At 42.3% G+C, this 20,350-nt stretch overlaps 1 protein-coding gene and 1 pseudogene across 1 annotated transcript; both read right to left on the reverse strand.

The window, feature by feature from the left end:
• Positions 1–2,262: 2,262 nt before the first annotated feature.
• LOC137268770 (arylsulfatase B-like) lies at positions 2,263–7,908 on the reverse strand (annotated as a pseudogene).
• On the reverse strand, positions 7,126–18,795 carry LOC137268557 (arylsulfatase B-like). The gene is made up of 4 exons (XM_067803126.1): positions 18,323–18,795; positions 17,471–17,571; positions 8,780–8,883; positions 7,126–7,913 (listed from the first exon to the last, which is right to left on the reverse strand). The coding sequence occupies exons 1-4, from the start codon at positions 18,450–18,452 to the stop codon at positions 7,910–7,912; spliced, it is 339 nt and encodes a 112-aa protein (XP_067659227.1). The 5' UTR covers positions 18,453–18,795; the 3' UTR covers positions 7,126–7,909.
• Between the last annotated feature and the right edge of the window lie 1,555 nt (positions 18,796–20,350).

The following is a 20,350-nucleotide window of genomic DNA, read 5'->3' on the forward strand; positions in this document are numbered from 1 at the left end:
TCAGAGGACTCTTGAGGGACAGAGAAACGAAACATCAATATGCTACGAGACATCGGAGGACACTATTAGATTTCAGGGGACGCGAGAGGCCCTCAGCACCACCCTGGGGGCCACGCCCCGCCGTGTAGAGATGGTTCAGCTAGTATTGAGCATTGTTTCCTTTGTGCCGGGACCATCATATTTCGGTACTGGTTAATCTTCAGTTTCATCTTAGCGACCACCTCGGGTTCCTGCAGGGCTATGTTCCTCAGCTCAGTGGGGTCATCTGAAATAACAGTCAGCAAGATTTATTAGTAGGGATTGTGGTGTATTCAGCAGGCATCAGGTTTCAGACTTGAAAGAAATGTGAAACATATTAGAAAGGTCCGGATATGCATGTCAATAATAAATCCTGTACACTAATTGACAGTATTTTCAGTAAACAAGTACTTTCCGCCACCAAAATGTACTGTTTGTCTGTCTAATGGACAAAATGTGCAGAGCACTAAGCTATATATGTATATATATGGCACGGCGTTGTGTGCTGAGTGCTCTTTCCATGGGTCATAAGCTCACTCCGTATATGCGTATTTTTGAGCCTACCTACCAACATGGTTCTTCAACTTTTCTGTATTAAACTGTCCTACATGGTCAAACAGTTGCTTAACCAGCTCTCACCTCTCCCTCTCACGTGTTCAGTTGAATACAGCTGCTCTGTGCTGTCGCCTTACCTCTCAGGTAATACAACTGTTGTGGATATTGCAATCTTACTTCTCGGGTTATACAGCTGTTCTGTGTAAGGCCTTCTTACCTCTCGGGTTATACAGCTGCCGTGGATGCTGTAGTCTTACCTCTCGGGTAATACAGCTGCTGTGGATGCTGTAGTCGTACCTCTCGGGTAATACAGCTGTTGTGGATGCTGTAGTCGTACCTCTCGGGTTATACAGCTGTTGTGGATGCTGTAGTCTCACCTCTCTGGTTATACAGCTGCTGTGGATGCTGTAGTCTTACCTCTCAGGTTATACAGCTGCTGTGGATGCTGTAGTCTTACCTCTCGGGTTATACAGCTGTTGTGGATGCTGTAGTCTTACCTCTCAGGTTATACAGTTGCTGTGGATGCTGTAGTCTTACCTCTCTTGTTATACAGCTGTTGTGGATGTTGTAGTCTTACCTCTCTGGTTATACAGCTGTTGTGGATGCTGTAGTCCTACCTCTCAGGTAATACAGCTGTTGTGGATGCTGTAGTCTTACCTCTCGGGTTATACAGCTGTTGTGGATGTTGTACTCTTACCTCTCTGGTTATACAGCTGTTGTGGATGCTGTAGTCTTACCTCTGGGGTAATACAGCTGTTGTGGATGCTGTAGTCTTACCTCTGGGGTAATACAGCTGTTGTGGATGCTGTAGTCTTACCTCTGGGGTAATACAGCTGTTGTGGATGCTGTAGTCTTACCTCTCGGGTAATACAGCTGTTGTGGATGCTGTAGTCTTACCTCTCGGGTTATACAGCTGTTGTGGATGCTGTAGTCTTACCTCTGGGGTTATAGAGATGCTGTGGATGCTGTAGTCTTACCTCTGGGGTAATACAGCTGTTGTGGATGTTGTAGTCTTACCTCTGGGGTAATACAGCTGTTGTGGATGCTGTAGTCTTACCCCTGGGGTAATACAGCTGTTGTGGATGCTGTAGTCTTACCTCTCGGGTTGTACAGCTGCTGTGGATGCTGTAGTCTTACCTCTCGGGTAATACAGCTGTTGTGGATGCTGTAGTCTTACCTCTCGGGTTATACAGCTGCTGTGGATGCTGTAGTCGTACCTCTGGGGTTATACAGCTGCTCTGTGCAGTCGCCATATCTAAAACAACAGAGACATGTTTTTGTCGCCATTTTTTAAACAACAAAGACTTGTCTGCTGCAGTCGCCATCTGTAAAACAAGAGATAAGCAACAGAGACTTGTCTATTGTAGTTCTCAGAAGGGAAGACGAGATAACAATTTATATAATGAAAACAGGCAGTGGTGAATGGTACATGCCCTGGCGGCGGCGTCGTTGATCTTACCCGTGGTCTATCTAATAGTTACACCACGGCTTGAAGTAACCTTTGACCCCGGCTATCTGATTGGCTCACTGCCACAGGTCCTCGTGTCATTGCGAGGATTAAAGATTTTTAGAAAAAAATATATAAACATTTTGAGATGGCCCCCGACTTGATATCGAGATATCTAGATACTGTGAAGCGTTTCAAGACGGGGTCATCGCAAAATGGTTTATTTTCTTTTGAAAAAATCTTTAGGATTTTCTCGGGGATGACGACACGGTCCGAATGTTCTCCCAGAGATTTATCCCGTCTATGTCAGCTCCTGTAACAATACCACGTTGTCATGGTGACGTATCATGGGCAACCACATACACAATCCGAATTACATTTTGTTTCTATTTGGGGGGGGGGGGGGGGGGGGGGATAATGCTGAACAGACATTGTGAACAAACTCCATGTTAATGTTCCGTGAAGGTGTTCTTTGCAGTTTCTAATTCCAAAGGCGTCAGGAGCATTAAAACAATATGGAAACAATGACACGGCGTTCTCATTCCCTTGAAAATGAAAAGAAATAATATACAGTATAGACAACATGGTCATGTTGAGCGTGCCTTCTGTATAAACCCAATCCTGGCAACCTATAATTGCCAGTTAGAAATATAGACATTGCTTAAGTTCCTTGGAGCCATTAGATTTTACCAGGTACAAGATCATGTTGAGTGTGTCTGTTGTATAAACTCACCAGGCGTTCCTCCCCCTCCCGTCGCCGCTGCCATCAGAGTCGGCCGCCAGTCCACGACGTGGACCAACCTACAACAAAGACGTCTTCAGTAACGACATCACCTTTAGAGCTCTTATACCAAGCAACTGACCAGTATATCTTCAAGCATATACACCAGTCTACTACAAATAGGTCTTCAGTAACGACATCAGCTTTATCGCTCTTATACCAAGCAACTGACAAGTATATCTTCAAGCATGTACACCAGTCTACTACAAATACGTCTTCAGTAACGACATTAACAACACCGAAGTCCCATGTGAACTCCTCAACTGATCCGTCACCACTGACCAGCACCAGAACAACTGACCCGTCATATGTGATCCCTGTCTTCTGCAGCCCCACACCGTGCAGGAAACTGACCGATCGGTGACCATCCTCCCAGTTTGAAAGCTTGGCTCCCCTTAGAGGAAAGCTGTTGCCATGGAAACGCATGTCAGGTCAATTCTATAAAGAGAAATGATAAATGTAATGAATCATTGATATGTTTGTACTTTCAATCAACTTAAATAATTGATCCGTGAAGATCAGGGTAAGAACTGATCTTCAGAAGCTCATGCTCATCACTCAAGTAATCATGAGGTCAGGCTGTCTGACATAGGACGGATTGATCTGGTGCTATGTAGTGCAACTGTCTGAGTTGAATTGGTATCTGTATAAATAATAAAACAAGATGTATTTTATTCGAGACAATTAGAGTTCTTTCCTTAAATATGCTTTGATGACAGCACGATGTGACAATGGACGTCAGAGAGTTATACCACGGCGGGGGACACCAGAAATGTGCTTCATACAATCTAGTTCTACCACGGCGGGGGACATCAGAAATGGGCTTCACGCATTTTAGGACTGGGTCATCATGGTGACCAGTGAACGATAAAACCGAAACGCTACACCATCGTCCACACACAATGATGCAACGTCACTCTTACGACATCTTGTACTTACGTCCGATAGGAACAGTATAAGTGTGTTTTCCATCATGCCGCTTTTCCTCAAAGGCGCAGTGACGTTGCCAACGCTTTCATCCAGAGCCGACACCATGCCTATGTGAGGGATATAGATTATATTGTTTCTGACATGTTAAGTATATGTGTTGGCAGGATAGATAGAATTACTAATCGGGTAAGATGTGTTTGGTATCGTTTTTGATTGAAGTTAATTATACAATTACTTGAAAGTCCTTAGAGAACAGGACCCGTTTCATAAAGCTATAATAGTGCTACCACTGCCGTGTCGCCTATATGTAACACAGACTTACGACAGCTGTAGTGCTGCGATAGCTTTGTGAACGGAGCCCAGGACCTAGATTTTCGAGGCTCTCCTAGCGCTAAGATAGTACCAATACATTAACATTGACTTACGACTATCTTAGCACTAGGAGAGCTTCGAAAATTTGGGCCCTGGGCCGAGATGTTCGGAACTCTCTTAGCGCTAAGATAGTCGTAAATTAATCTTAATGTATGGCACTTTCACTGAGAGAGCTTCGAAGATCTAGGCTCAGGTCAATGAACACCTAATTGCCAACAGAAACTCGATGCATGGTGAAAAACAATCGATAATGAACAGATTTTTGTTACACGATGGAGAAAAAAACACAAAGATATTTGTCACAAACACTTGATAATGAACAGATACTTGTCATAAAACACAGAACGGTTGGTGATGAACAACCACTTGTCATTTGATGGATAACAATGGATACTGAACAGATATTTGTCACATGTTGGAGAAAACGTGACATTAAACAAATACATCACGCAGAACAGTCACATTACGAATAACAATCGATAGATATACTTGTCATGTCATGCAGTAAACATCCTAGTGTTCAGATAATTGTCACATAATGGATAACACTTCACACTGAACAGACATTTGTCACACTTGGTTATGAACAGAAAATATAATTGTTCATGTTTGTTTATTGTTACCTTTTTTAAAAGTCTAACACTCACATACACACTTTGCTTAATTAAATCCTGATGTTTTAGTGTGTCAGCCATCATTTTGACATCCGCTGTTTTTGACACATTTACGCGGTAATAGTTTATGTCAAAAAAAATATGTTCTTGTTAGTTATCATGTGATCTCTCCACCCCGGACATACCGATATAGGGGAGGTAAGGACTACGACAGAATGTGTACCAAGCATTCGCTCTCCTTAACCTAGGTTACTGTGACCCCGGTTGTACAGCCAGCACTGAGAAGCATGTGTAACGTGCTAATATATATTTTTTGCATTTTAAAATGTAAGTGAAATGAACAATGGTGGAGAGAGCATAACTTGCAACAAGCGCAGCAAGCACAACAAGCATACCTTCACTAAACATCGTTTCAAATCTTCAGACGTTTAATTACGGGGACCATCCCACAATCCATTAAAAGAAATGAATTTAACGTCCGGTATTAAGTGATGTCACTCCACCAAACGTTTATTGATTTGAATTCTGCAGTGACACTGACATCAACCACGTTTTTTCCTTTCCGATGACCACGCGCGCACGCACGCACACACACACACACACACACACACAATAATTAAAAGAAATGACCCCGCCTACAAGAAACAACAACAAAATAAATGATAATATATTAATGTTAACCAACAAATGTTTATATCTGTGTTGTGTATGTATGACATATTATGTCCTACCACAATATGTCCTTCGTCCCTCTTTCATTACATGCGGGTACATTTTCAAGTACTTCTCCGGTACCTGGAAACAGTTAGAGAATGAGTATAGTTTCACGCCCCATTTAGTAATATTCCAGCAATATCAGGGCGGGGAACACCAGAAAGGATCATCACACATTGTGTTATGTTGAGAATCGAACCCGGGCCTTAAGGGACTACCCCACCGCCCCATTGAGAGAGTGACGATGGTTTAACACTGCCCTTTCGCTGTTATTCAGTGATAGTTGGGAATACAGACTGAAAGAATGAAGATTAAAAACATAACATTCAACACGTTAGCAATTTGTTGAAGAACTAAGAATATGATATAGATAAGATAAAAGACTTCATGATCACAAAGGAAATTCATATTGCCAGTGGAGTAGCCTAGTCGATAAAGTGTCTCACATAACGCCAAAACAGACACACTCACTCACAAGTAGGAGATAAACATCATATTGTGCTGTTGAGTATTTGAAGCACGGGGATACGGTGGCATCGGTTCCAAATGTATTCCCGTGCTTCAAATACTCAATAGCACCCGGACAGATAGATAGATAATTTAAGTTTTGATGGGTGTTCGGCAGCTAGGCCCATTTACACCTTGCCCATCACAAAGGTTTGCTAATTCCCTAAACGTTTATAAAGTATCAAAACTGCCACAAGCTTTAATATAAGCAAGAAGAACATTCTGAACATCAGTACGGGCGATATTCCGTGAACACAACAGTCCACAAATTCAGATATCCATATTGACTGATGTGAAGTCCTGATTCCACCATTGTCTAACGTTGAGTGACGTACTTTTGGCAATGCAGTAAATAATGTGCCACATTATGTAGCTGATGACACAAAGTGCAATTTGGAGAAATATCTTAAAAGTTTATCAATAACATTTAGATTGGCACCAAGACCACAGTGCCCAAGACGAAGTCTGGTTAATATCACCTCTTCTCTACGGTTGCCTCTGGATAATTTTGACTTTGTTAGAAAAGGCTCGATGCCATTGAGATAGCGTCCTCTTAAGGATGAGGACCATCTCTGTTGCCATTCCGCCTGAAGACAGAACTTACTGATGGTGCATAATTCAGCAGCAGACGGTAATATGGACTCATCCTGTTCCGATTCACCAAAGTCTAATGTAGCTTTTACCAATCTGTCAGCTTTTTCATTTCCAAATATCCCAACATAGGCCGGTATCCATGAAAATTCAACGTCTAAAAGATCTTTACTTAAGTCATTAAAGAGATCAAGTACAATGTATAATTTTGATCAAATCTTGCCTTGCTGAAGAGGAGCCTGTCTGAATTGCTTGTAAAGCACTGACAGAATCATTAAAAATGACCGATCTTACAGGTCTCAAAAAATGAATCCAACTCAAAGATACAATGATGGCCGCAAGTTCAGCAGAAAATACTGACAAGTGATCAGCCAATCGGAGTGAAATCTCTCTTTGATCAATAGCTATGAAGATTCCTGCACCAACATGACCGGACACTGGCCACTTAGACCCGTCAGTGTAAATCTGCATAGCATCAGTCCACTGTAGACTTCGGATGTGTTTCTCAGCAAGAGCTTTTATACGAGGAGCTGGCTCAGATTTAGATGCATGTTCCATGACATGTTCACGGGTATAATTAGGAGAAAAACATCATGTGTTGGTAAAGTTATTTATTCATTACTCTGGCTGTCCCTGTCTCTGCACTCCTTCCTCGTGACAAGTGGTGAACTGTGTCAATATTTTAATGATAGTTTGTTAAACAACTTTTTTTATTTTAAGGAAAAATATTCTGCGAAAACCTCACAGAGTTGGTATTATGTTTTGATTATGATCAGCGTTTCATTGTGTATGTTATGTTTATTGGTTTTTCGAGCTAGACTGCAATTCATCGGTCCGCTTTGGTGCCAAACGGACTATAAACATGGATTAAATTGAGTCCCTATTCAGGATTTTGTATTGAGAGTTTAACCAGGTATTTCTAGGTGTGGACACTGTGGTACCTGTAGAGGGAAATATGGTTTCTGAAGAGCCAGATACAAGAACAGAGGTATAGAAGTATTGTGCTCATTAATCACGTCAATGGCCCGATCTGTAAACATGTGCTGAAACAGGAGTATCAACTATGTGATCCTTATAATACAATACAAAATTGTTTGTAAGTTTTACCAATTCGTTGATTTATAACTGGATTACCGTCGAAACGTTTTGAAAAGCTACCGTACATCAAAGATTGTGCTGAATTATTCAGTCTTCAAATATTTTAAAAGAATTGAAATACCATTATAGTATGTACAACAATGAAATGTAAGAATTTGTCCATATCGGGTTAAAGTAGTTAGCAGAGTGACTACTGTGGAGTAGCAGATGTCGCGGGACGACGTCCAGGCTGGATGGATGTCGTCACGGAGATCCAGGAAGGGGTGCCCGGAGAACTCGGACTCATCTGAAACAAACACGTCCTGCATTGTTTAAAACATATCGACTTTATTACGTTTTAGTGTATTTATTTGTTTGCTTAGTGCAAAAACATTCAAGCTGTATGGCGTGGTCTAAACAGGTATGGCCAAAATAAATCACACATGACCGAATGACATATTCACATAGTGCACCCTCCAGTACACCCCATGGCGGAACTCATATCGTTTAAATCACATGGTGTAACTCACATGGCGTAACCCCTATGGTGTTATTCTCGTGGTTTAACCCACATGGTGTAATCCACACGGTGTAGACCAAAGGGTGTAAGCCACATCGTGTAACTCACATGGTGTAACCTACATGGTGTAACCCACATAGTGTCACTCACATGGTGTAACCTACATGGTGTAACCCACATAGTGTCACTCACATGGTGTAACCCACATGGTGTAAGCCATATGGTGTAACCCACATGGTGTAAGCAATATGGAGTAACATGATGTAACTCACATAGTGTAACCCACATGGTGTCACTCACATGATGTAACCCACATGGTGTAAGTCATATTATGTAACCCACATCTGTAACTCATATGGAGTACCCCACATGGAGTAACCGACATTTTCTAACCCACATGGAGTAAGCCATATGATGTAAACCCTATGGTGTAAGCCATATGGGGTAACCTTCATGGTGTAGACTCAACATATTGTCAGAAACATTTCGAGACGAAACAAAAACTATTTCGAATATTTGCAAAACTGAGAAAACGTAGATTTGGCTGATTTCTATCAAAACAGTTCGCCAGATGTATATTGACTAATGAGTGTGGTCGTGATCTGCTAGATCTTAGATGGCCAGTAAATGATCGCTTTTTAGTCATGTCTTACTTGCCAACTAGGTGTGTGGAGTAGCCATGCTGTCGGAGATCCTCGCTTAGCAGCCGGTGTTGCGTGGGGAGGCAGGCGTTGTCAATCGCTAACAGAACACTGTGCTGGAATAAAAGAAACACAGGGAGCTGTCAATATTACTGTGATGAAACACAGACAGTTGTCAGTGTGTTACTGTGATGTAACACAGACAGTTGTCAGTGTGTTACTGTGATGACACACGGAAGGCTATCAGTATGTTACTGTGTTGACACACAGGGAGCTGTCAATATGATATTGTGGTGAAAGACGGGGAACCGTCAAAATTTTACTGTGTTGCATCATAGGGAGCTGTCAGTATGTTACTGTGTCGAAACACAAGGAGGTGTTTAATACGTTACTGTGATGAAACACAGGGCGCTGTCAGTATGTTACTTTGGTGAGACACGGGGCACTGCCAGTATGTTACCCATGCTTCAAACAGTTCAAAATTAACACCAGGTGTTAGGTATGATAAATGCGTTGTTCACTGGTCTCTTGGGGACCATGGGGTGAGGTACCCTCGCTGTTTGTTTATGTTCCCTGAACAGGAAAGGCGAGGTGTTTTGTAAGTACTGTCCATGAGTGTCCGTTGTGTTTGCTCTCGAGTGGTAATCCAGGATAGTGAACAAGAGACAGAGGGAAGACAAGAGTCGTCGGTAGAGATGAAGACATCAGCAGCCACGTTTTATTATTGTTTGGTCGAATGATGATCGAAAGGGTATATACATTGATAAATATGTAACAGAACGCACATTGGGACTGGGTGGCCAGTGTTCCCGATGTGGAGACCCGCTCTGTCACATACACTTCAGAAGTCGGCAGTCGTAGGCTGGGCGAAGGTCTTGGCACTGTGCCATTGTGTATAAAAACCCGACGCTATTACGCCACATTGTGCAAGGTCACTGGCCCAGATTCGCCGAGGTGTTAACTGACATGTGTTGATAGCGTTTGAGAATTACGGCTCCTGCCCACAGGGGGTTTAAGATAAGAGAGGATACACCGAATGTTTGTTGAATACATTACATAAACAAAGGGGATAAAATTTCGGTGAACTTTGGACATATATTGAACCAAATAGATCGTAGGAATAAATGAAGTTTTAAAGAAACTCATTGAAACGATTTAGTCTGTGACAGTACCATGATCAGACCGAGAGATGAGGTCATCCCAAAGTACATAAACACTTCTTCATTATGTAGAAGGAATCGGACAATCAACTGGGAAATTTTTCAGAATAGGCCTCACAAACAGGCCTATCTTTTTCATTTACTCCCGGGTCTGTTTACCCATAAAATAGAAGCGCTATAGATGAATTATGAAGAAGGCGTTGTGTCCTCCTCTAATCACTTCATTCTTAAATGAACAAATTCTGAATCGGTTTCCATGGGAAAGATCAAAGCCAAAACTCAGATTCCACTCGAAGGTATATAAATCCCACTGTCAGTTTATTCTGATTTATCACCATCGCGTTACCAACGTGATTAACGTTCTGCAAAATATTCTCTCAACTTGATGCAACTTTTTACACCACTGTACTCATGGTGTACATACAGACTGTGTATAGGACTGGTTCAACTCACTACAGCACTAATCTCATGGTGTCCATATAGACTGTGTATAGGACTGGTTCAACTCCCTACATCACTGAACTGACGGTGTACATATAGACTGTGCATAGGACTGGTTCAACTCACTACAGCACTAATGTCGTGGTGTACATATAGACTGTGTATAGGACTGATTCAACTCACTACATCACTCATCTCATGGTGTACACATAGGCTGTGTATAGGACTGGTTCAACTCACTACATCACTGAACTCACGGTGTACATATAAACTGTGTATAGGACCGGTTCAACTCACAACACTAATCTCATTGTCTACACACAGGCTGTGTATAGGGCTGGTTCAAGTCATTACATCACTAATCTCATGGTGTACACATAGACTGTGTATAGAACTGGTTTAACTCACTACATCACTGAACTCTCGGTGTACATATAGACTGTGTATAGGACTGGTTCAGCTCACTACATCACTGTACTCACGGTGTCCATACAGACTGTGTATAGGACTGGTTCAGCTCACTACATCACTGTACTCACGGTGTCCATACAGACTGTGTATAGGACTGGTTCAACTCACTACATCACTGAACTCTCGGTTTACATACAGACTGTGTATAGGACTGGTTGAGCTCACTACATCACTGTACTCTCGGTTTACATACAGACTGTGTATAGGACTGGTTCAGCTCACTACATCACTGTACTCTCGGTTTACATACAGACTGTGTATAGGACTGGTTTAACTCACTACATCACTGAGCTCTCGGTGTACATATAGACTGTGTATAGGACTGGTTGAGCTCAATACATCACTGTACTCACGGTGTACATACAGACTGTGTATAGGACTGGTTCAACTCACTACATCACTGAACTCTCGGTTTACATACAGACTGTGTATAGGAGTGGTTCAGCTCACTACATCACTTTACTCACGGTGTACATATAGACTGTGTATAGGAGTGGTTCAACTCACTACATCACTGTACTCTCGGTGTACATACAGACTGTGTATAGGACTGGTTTAACTCACTACATCACTGTACTCACGGTTTACATATAGACTGTGTATAGGACTGGTTCAGCTCACTACATCACTGTACTCACGGTGTACATACAGACTGTGTATAGGACTGGTTCAACTCACTACATCACTGTACTCACGGTATACATACAGACTGTGTATAGGACTGGTTCAGCTCACTACATCACTGTACTCACGGTGTACATATAGACTGTGTATAGGAGTGGTTCAACTCACTAGATCACTGTACTCACGGTTTACATACAGACTGTGTATAGGAGTGGTTCAACTCACTACATCACTGTACTCTCGGTGTACATACAGACTGTGTATAGGACTGGTTCAACTCACTACAGCACTAATGTCGTGGTGTACATATAGACTGTGTATAGGACTGATTCAACTCACTACAGCACTCATCTCATGGTGTACACATAGGCTGTGTATAGGACTGGTTCAACTCACTACATCACTGAACTCACGGTGTACATATAAACTGTGTATAGGACCGGTTCAACTCACAACACTAATCTCATTGTCTACACACAGGCTGTGTATAGGGCTGGTTCAAGTCATTACATCACTAATCTCATGGTGTACACATAGACTGTGTATAGAACTGGTTTAACTCACTACATCACTGAACTCTCGGTGTACATATAGACTGTGTATAGGACTGGTTCAGCTCACTACATCACTGTACTCACGGTGTCCATACAGACTGTGTATAGGACTGGTTCAGCTCACTACATCACTGTACTCACGGTGTCCATACAGACTGTGTATAGGACTGGTTCAACTCACTACATCACTGAACTCTCGGTTTACATACAGACTGTGTATAGGACTGGTTGAGCTCACTACATCACTGTACTCTCGGTTTACATACAGACTGTGTATAGGACTGGTTTAACTCACTACATCACTGAACTCTCGGTGTACATATAGACTGTGTATAGGACTGGTTGAGCTCAATACATCACTGTACTCACGGTGTACATACAGACTGTGTATAGGACTGGTTCAACTCACTACATCACTGAACTCTCGGTTTACATACAGACTGTGTATAGGAGTGGTTCAGCTCACTACATCACTTTACTCACGGTGTACATACAGACTGTGTATAGGACTGGTTCAACTCACTACATCACTGTACTCTCGGTGTACATACAGACTGTGTATAGGACTGGTTTAACTCACTACATCACTGTAATCACGGTTTACATATAGACTGTGTATAGGACTGGTTCAGCTCACTACATCACTGTACTCACGGTGTACATACAGACTGTGTATAGGACTGGTTCAACTCACTACATCACTGTACTCACGGTATACATACAGACTGTGTATAGGACTGGTTCAGCTCACTACATCACTGTACTCACGGTGTACATATAGACTGTGTATAGGAGTGGTTCAACTCACTACATCACTGTACTCACGGTTTACATACAGACTGTGTATAGGAGTGGTTCAACTCACTACATCACTGTACTCTCGGTGTACATACAGACTGTGTATAGGACTGGTTCAACTCACTACATCACTGTACTCTCGGTGTACATACACACTGTGTATAGGACTGGTTCAGCTCACTACATCACTGTACTCACGGTTTACATACAGACTGTGTATAGGACTGGTTCAACTCACTACATCACTGTACTCACGGTGTACATACAGACTGTGTATAGGACTGGTTCAACTCACTACATCACTGTACTCACGGTGTACATATAGACTGTGTATAGGACTGGTTTAGCTCACTACATCACTGAACTCTCGGTGTACATATAGACTGTGTATAGGACTGGTTTAGCTCACTACATCACTGTATTCACGGTGTACATATAGACTGTGTATAGGATTGGTTCAGCTCACCAGATCACTGTACTCACGGTGTACATACAGACTGTGTATAGGACTGGTTCAGCTCACTACATCACTGTACTCACGGTGTACATACAGACTGTGTATAGGACTGGTTCAGCTCACTACATCACTGTACTCACGGTGTACATATAGACTGTGTATAGGACTGGTTCAGCTCACTACATCACTGTACTCACGGTGTACATACAGACTGTGTATAGGAGTGGTTCAGCTCACTACATCACTGTACTCACGGTGTACATACAGACTGTGTATAGGACTGGTTCAACTCACTACATCACTGTACTCACGGTGTACATACAGACTGTGTATAGGACTGGTTCAACTCTCTACATCACTGAACTCACGGTGTACATACAGACTGTGTATAGGACTGGTTCAACTCTCTACATCACTGAACTCACGGTTTTACATACAGACTGTGTATAGGACTGGTTCAACTCTCTACATCACTGTACTCACGGTGTACATAAAGACTGTGTATAGGACTGGTTCAACCCACTACATCACTGAACTCACGGTGTACATACAGACTGTGTATAGGATTGGTTCAGCTCACTACATCACTGTACTCACGGTGTACATACAGACTGTGTATAGGACTGGTTCAACTCACTACATCACTGTACTCACGGTGTACATACAGACTGTGTATAGGACTGGTTCAACTCTCTACATCACTGAACTCACGGTGTACATACAGACTGTGTATAGGACTGGTTCAACTCTCTACATCACTGAACTCACGGTTTTACATACAGACTGTGTATAGGACTGGTTCAACTCTCTACATCACTGTACTCACGGTGTACATACAGACTGTGTATAGGACTGGTTCAACCCACTACATCACTGAACTCACGGTGTACATACAGACTGTGTATAGGATTGGTTCAGCTCACTACATCACTGTACTCACGGTGTACATACAGACTGTGTATAGGACTGGTTCAACTCACTACATCACTGTACTCACGGTGTACATACAGACTGTGTATAGGACTGGTTCAACCCACTACATCACTGAACTCACGGTGTACATACAGACTGTGTATAGGACTGGTTCAGCTCTCTACATCACTGAACTCACGGTGTACATACAGACTGTGTATAGGATTGGTTCAGCTCACTACATCACTGTACTCACGGTGTACATACAGACTGTGCATAGGACTGGTTCAACTCACTACATCACTCATCTCATGGTGTACACATAGGCTGTGTATAGGACTGGTTCAACTCACTACATCACTGAACTCACGGTGTACATATAAACTGTGTATAGGACCGGTTCAACTCACAACACTAATCTCATTGTCTACACACAGGCTGTGTATAGGGCTGGTTCAAGTCATTACATCACTAATCTCATGGTGTACACATAGACTGTGTATAGAACTGGTTTAATTCACTACATCACTGAACTCTCGGTGTACATATAGACTGTGTATAGGACTGGTTGAGCTCACTACATCACTGTACTCACGGTGTCCATACAGACTGTGTATAGGACTGGTTCAACTCACTACATCACTGTACTCACGGTGTACATACAGACTGTGCATAGGACTGGTTCAACTCACTACATCACTAATCTCATGGTGTACACATAGACTGTGTATAGAACTGGTTTAACTCACTACATCACTGAACTCTCGGTGTACATATAGACTGTGTATAGGACTGGTTGAGCTCACTACATCACTGTACTCACGGTGTCCATACAGACTGTGTATAGGACTGGTTCAACTCACTACATCACTGTACTCACGGTGTCCATACAGACTGTGTATAGGACTGGTTCAACTCACTACATCACTGAACTCTCGGTTTACATACAGACTGTGTATAGGACTGGTTGAGCTCACTACATCACTGTACTCTCGGTTTACATACAGATTGTGTATAGGACTGGTTTAACTCACTACATCACTGAACTCTCGGTGTACATATAGACTGTGTATAGGACTGGTTGAGCTCAATAAATCACTGTACTCACGGTGTACATACAGACTGTGTATAGGACTGGTTCAACTTACTACATCACTGAACTCTCGGTTTACATACAGACTGTGTATAGGAGTGGTTCAGCTCACTACATCACTTTACTCACGGTGTACATATAGACTGTGTATAGGAGTGGTTCAACTCACTACATCACTGTACTCTCGGTGTACATACAGACTGTGTATAGGACTGGTTTAACTCACTACATCACTGTACTCACGGTTTACATATAGACTGTGTATAGGACTGGTTCAGCTCACTACATCACTGTACTCACGGTGTACATACAGACTGTGTATAGGACTGGTTCAACTCACTACATCACTGTACTCACGGTATACATACAGACTGTGTATAGGACTGGTTCAGCTCACTACATCACTGTACTCACGGTGTACATATAGACTGTGTATAGGAGTGGTTCAACTCACTAGATCACTGTACTCACGGTTTACATACAGACTGTGTATAGGAGTGGTTCAACTCACTACATCACTGTACTCTCGGTGTACATACAGACTGTGTATAGGACTGGTTCAACTCACTACATCACTGTACTCTCGGTGTACATACAGACTGTGTATAGGACTGGTTCAGCTCACTACATCACTGTACTCACGGTTTACATACAGACTGTGTATAGGACTGGTTCAACTCACTACATCACTGTACTCACGGTGTACATACAGACTGTGTATAGGACTGGTTCAACTCACTACATCACTGTACTCACGGTATACATACAGACTGTGTATAGGACTGGTTCAACTCACTACATCACTGTACTCACGGTGTACATATAGACTGTGTATAGGACTGGTTTAGCTCACTACATCACTGAACTCTCGGTGTACATATAGACTGTGTATAGGACTGGTTTAGCTCACTACATCACTGTACTCACGGTGTACATACAGACTGTGTATAGGACTGGTTCAGCTCACTAGATCACTGTACTCACGGTGTACATACAGACTGTGTATAGGACTGGTTCAGCTCACTACATCACTGTACTCACGGTGTACATACAGACTGTGTATAGGACTGGTTCAGCTCACTACATCACTGTACTCACGGTGTACATTTAGACTGTGTATAGGACTGGTTCAGCTCACTACATCACTGTACTCACGGTGTACATAGAGACTGTGTATAGGACTGGTTCAGCTCACTACATCACTGTACTCACGGTGTACATACAGACTGTGTATAGGACTGGTTCAACTCACTACATCACTGTACTCACGGTGTACATACAGACTGTGTATAGGACTGGTTCCACTCTCTACATCACTGAACTCACGGTGTACATACAGACTGTGTATAGGACTGGTTCAACTCTCTACATCACTGAACTCACGGTTTTACATACAGACTGTGTATAGGACTGGTTCAACTCTCTACATCACTGTACTCACGGTGTACATACAGACTGTGTGTAGGACTGGTTCAACCCACTACATCACTGAACTCACGGTGTACATACAGACTGTGTATAGGATTGGTTCAGCTCACTACATCACTGTACTCACGGTGTACATACAGACTGTGTATAGGACTGGTTCAACTCACTACATCACTGTACTCACGGTGTACATACAGACTGTGTATAGGACTGGTTCAACTCTCTACATCACTGTACTCACGGTGTACATACAGACTGTGTATAGGACTGGTTCAGCTCACTACATCACTGTACTCACGGTGTACATACAGACTGTGTATAGGAGTGGTTCAACTCACTACATCACTGAACTCACGGTGTACATACAGACTGTGTATAGGATTTGTTCAGCTCACTACATCACTGTACTCACGGTGTACATACAGACTGTGTATAGGACTGGTTCAACTCACTACATCACTGAACTCACGGTGTACATACAGACTGTGTATAGGACTGGTTCAACTCTCTACATCACTGTACTCACGGTGTACATACAGACTGTGTATAGGACTGGTTCAACCCACTACATCACTGAACTCACGGTGTACATACAGACTGTGTATAGGATTGGTTCAGCTCACTACATCACTGTACTCACGGTGTACATACAGACTGTGTATAGGACTGGTTCAACCCACTACATCACTGAACTCACGGTGTACATACAGACTGTGTATAGGACTGGTTCAGCTCTCTACATCACTGAACTCACGGTGTACATACAGACTGTGTATAGGATTGGTTCAGCTTGACGCCTTGTGCCGCCAGCCGGTCGATGCTGGGCGTCTTCATGTCGGGGTTGTGGTAGCCAACATCGTTCCATCCTGCAGGAGAAAGTGTGGCGAGAATATACTCAGTTGTGGCCCATAACCGGCGCCAATATAGAGATTACATGCTGAATGTTTTAAATCAAGTGTGTAAATGTGTAATGGTTACATGGAAGGTCATTTTGTTTTCTGACGAGGATGTCCCCTCATAGAATCTTGTGGATGTTTTCACGTGGAGTCACAAACGTGTTAGCTATAGACGGCCATAAGTTCTTCATTCGGAATCATGGGGTGAATAACCAATGCACGAAGTCCCTTGATACCTGCATAGTGGTCGCGTGGTGATGTTACTTGCACATGGGGGTCATGTGGACATGTTACCTGCTGATTCATACTCACCTAAAACATCAACCAGTATCAGATACTCACCTAAACCATTAGCCAGTATAAGATACTCACCTCAGTTATCAGCCAGTAACTCACCTAAATCATCTCCCAGTACAAGATAATCACCTAAATCATCTTTCAGTACAAGATACCTAAATCATTAGCCAGGATCACATACTCGCCTAAATCATCAGCCAGTATAAGATACTCACTTAAATCATCTCCCAGTATAAGATACTCACCTAAGTCATCAGTCAGTATAAGATATTCACCTAAACCATCATCCACTGTAACATACTCACCTAAATCATCAGCCACTGTAAGATACACACATAACCATCTCCCAGTATAAGATGCTCACCTAAATCATTAGCTATTATCAGACACTCACCTATATAGTGAGCCAGTATCAGATACTCACCTAAATCATCAGCCAATATGAGGACAATGTTGGGTCTAATGTGATTTCCACTTCCAGCTGCAGCTGTAAGTAACACCTGGCAGAAAACCAATTTACAGCTGTTGATCTCACTCAGCCATCTTGTCGTCATCTTCAAAAGGTGAGACTCTCACAGACTTGCTGACAAGGTGAGACTATCGCAGACCCGTTGGCAAGGTGAGACTATCACAGTCCCTACACATTGACACTGCGAATTGTTTCATTGAAAAGGCGCGTCGGTCATACTAGTCAATAGAATAAAACAGCATGCATGTTTACCTCAGTGAATGCATGATTCAACTATTTAAAATCATCTTTGAAACATCTGGGACATCCACTGTAACCCATTCAAACGAAATGTAATTATTCCATAGTCATTTTGCGGGAAACAGTGAGTTCGTTGTAGGAATTAACATATACATTGCCATACCTGCTGCAAATAGCAACACTGAAACGGAGCGATAGAGATAATCTGCAAACCTATAGCTGCCTATTTATATACACTGAGTGCACCAATCTGCCTGGAAAGACGGACTGAAAACCGATTGTTAAATTGTTGTGTGGGTGAACGTATTAAGCCGTCCAGTGACAGCAGATCAAAGATTATTTATAGCAAGGCACAAATTGATGACGCTTTCAGTTACAGTTGTCTTTTCATTTGTATTAACTATGTAGTTTTCTTTGTCTTCTTCCCATGTAAGATTCATGGTCGGGTTAACTAAAATTAAAGACGAAATCAGGCCCTAGAGCTCGCGTATGTCGCTCCCTACTCCTGTGGTGTGGTAATTGGGGATGGAGGTGTACGAGAGGCAGCAGGTCTGTTAGCAGTAAACAGACTCTACAGCACATCGAACACTCTTACAGATCATATCTTGGGTGGTGCCTTCACCCAATGGTTCACCGAGTTCTGTTACTTTGTGAAGTGTTGACAGTGTTCTGGAATTTGTGAAGCGTTGACAATGTTCGGAAGCTTTGTGAAGTGGTAACGGTGTTCGTATGCTTGTGAAGTGTTGACAGTGTTCTGGTTTTGAGAAGTGTTGACAGTGTTCGGATGCTTAGTGAAGTGCCTAATCGGTTTCCATCATGGTGTTATCTTTGTCCTTCAGGACATCCCAATGCCAGCTCTTGACTTTGTCTTTATAATGAATTGTTTACATGGTACATTAGTTCGATTTTATTGGCTTCGTATATATGTTGTTATCTTTGTACATTCTCTCTCCTGTCAACACATCCCATCCCCGCTCTTGGCTTTATCTCACTCCTTGTTTTCATTATTTCTTAATCATTTCGAAGATGATTTAGTCTCAGACTCATGCTGTGGTTTACAACTTAAAGCCGGTGATTTCCACAACCGTTTACGTACGCTCATTACACTTTCCGTATTGCTGTATACTACTGACACCTTCCTTATATCCTCAGACCCCTGTGATTTACAAAACATGTTAGATTCTTTTCATAATTACTGTAAAATATGGAAGCTTAAAATTAACACATCCAAATACAAAATTCTTATTTTCGGGGGATTCCCAAAAGAATACAAATGACGTTTCAATATTGGAGATAATATCCTGGACAATGTTGATTGTTATCCCTGTCTTGGCATTACACTACAAAAGAATAGCAAATTTACTAAAACCAAACGTACACTGGTGGAAAAGGCAACACGAGCAATGTTTTTCGTATTAAACCTAGATAGAAAACTTTCCACTGCTTGTCATTTGAAACTGTTTGATTGCATAGTTACCCCTATTCCTTTATATGGATGTGAGGTTTGGGCTTTGAGAACACCTCTTCCTTTGAAAATGTTCATCTACGCTTTCTCAAAAATTTAGTATCACTCATGAAAGTACACCGAACTTCATGTTTTATGGCGAGCTTGGTAGTACATTCCCTATTGTAAATGTTCTTAAAAGCAGAATGGTATGCCTTGGGACTAAACTTTTACCAGTCGGGAAAATCATCCAAAGTGTGCATGGATTTCAACAATTGAAACCTCCTCCAAAGCAACCA

This window comes from Haliotis asinina, chromosome 16 (assembly GCF_037392515.1).
Source record: "Haliotis asinina isolate JCU_RB_2024 chromosome 16, JCU_Hal_asi_v2, whole genome shotgun sequence".
In the NCBI taxonomy this organism is placed as follows: Eukaryota; Metazoa; Mollusca; class Gastropoda; order Lepetellida; family Haliotidae; genus Haliotis; species Haliotis asinina.

Bases quoted from the DNA above. Each gene is read 5' to 3' on its own strand.
- LOC137268557 (XM_067803126.1), bottom strand. From the start codon at position 18,452: ATGACGACAAGATGGCTGAGTGAGATCAACAGCTGTAAATTGGTTTTC. The intron at 17,572-18,322 runs GTGAGTATCTGA...TTTCTCCTGCAG, and splicing joins CATATTGGCTGATGATTTAG to GATGGAACGATGTTGGCTAC. The intron at 8,884-17,470 runs GTATGTACACCG...CTTTTATTCCAG, and splicing joins ACCAATCCTATACACAGTCT to CACAGTGTTCTGTTAGCGAT.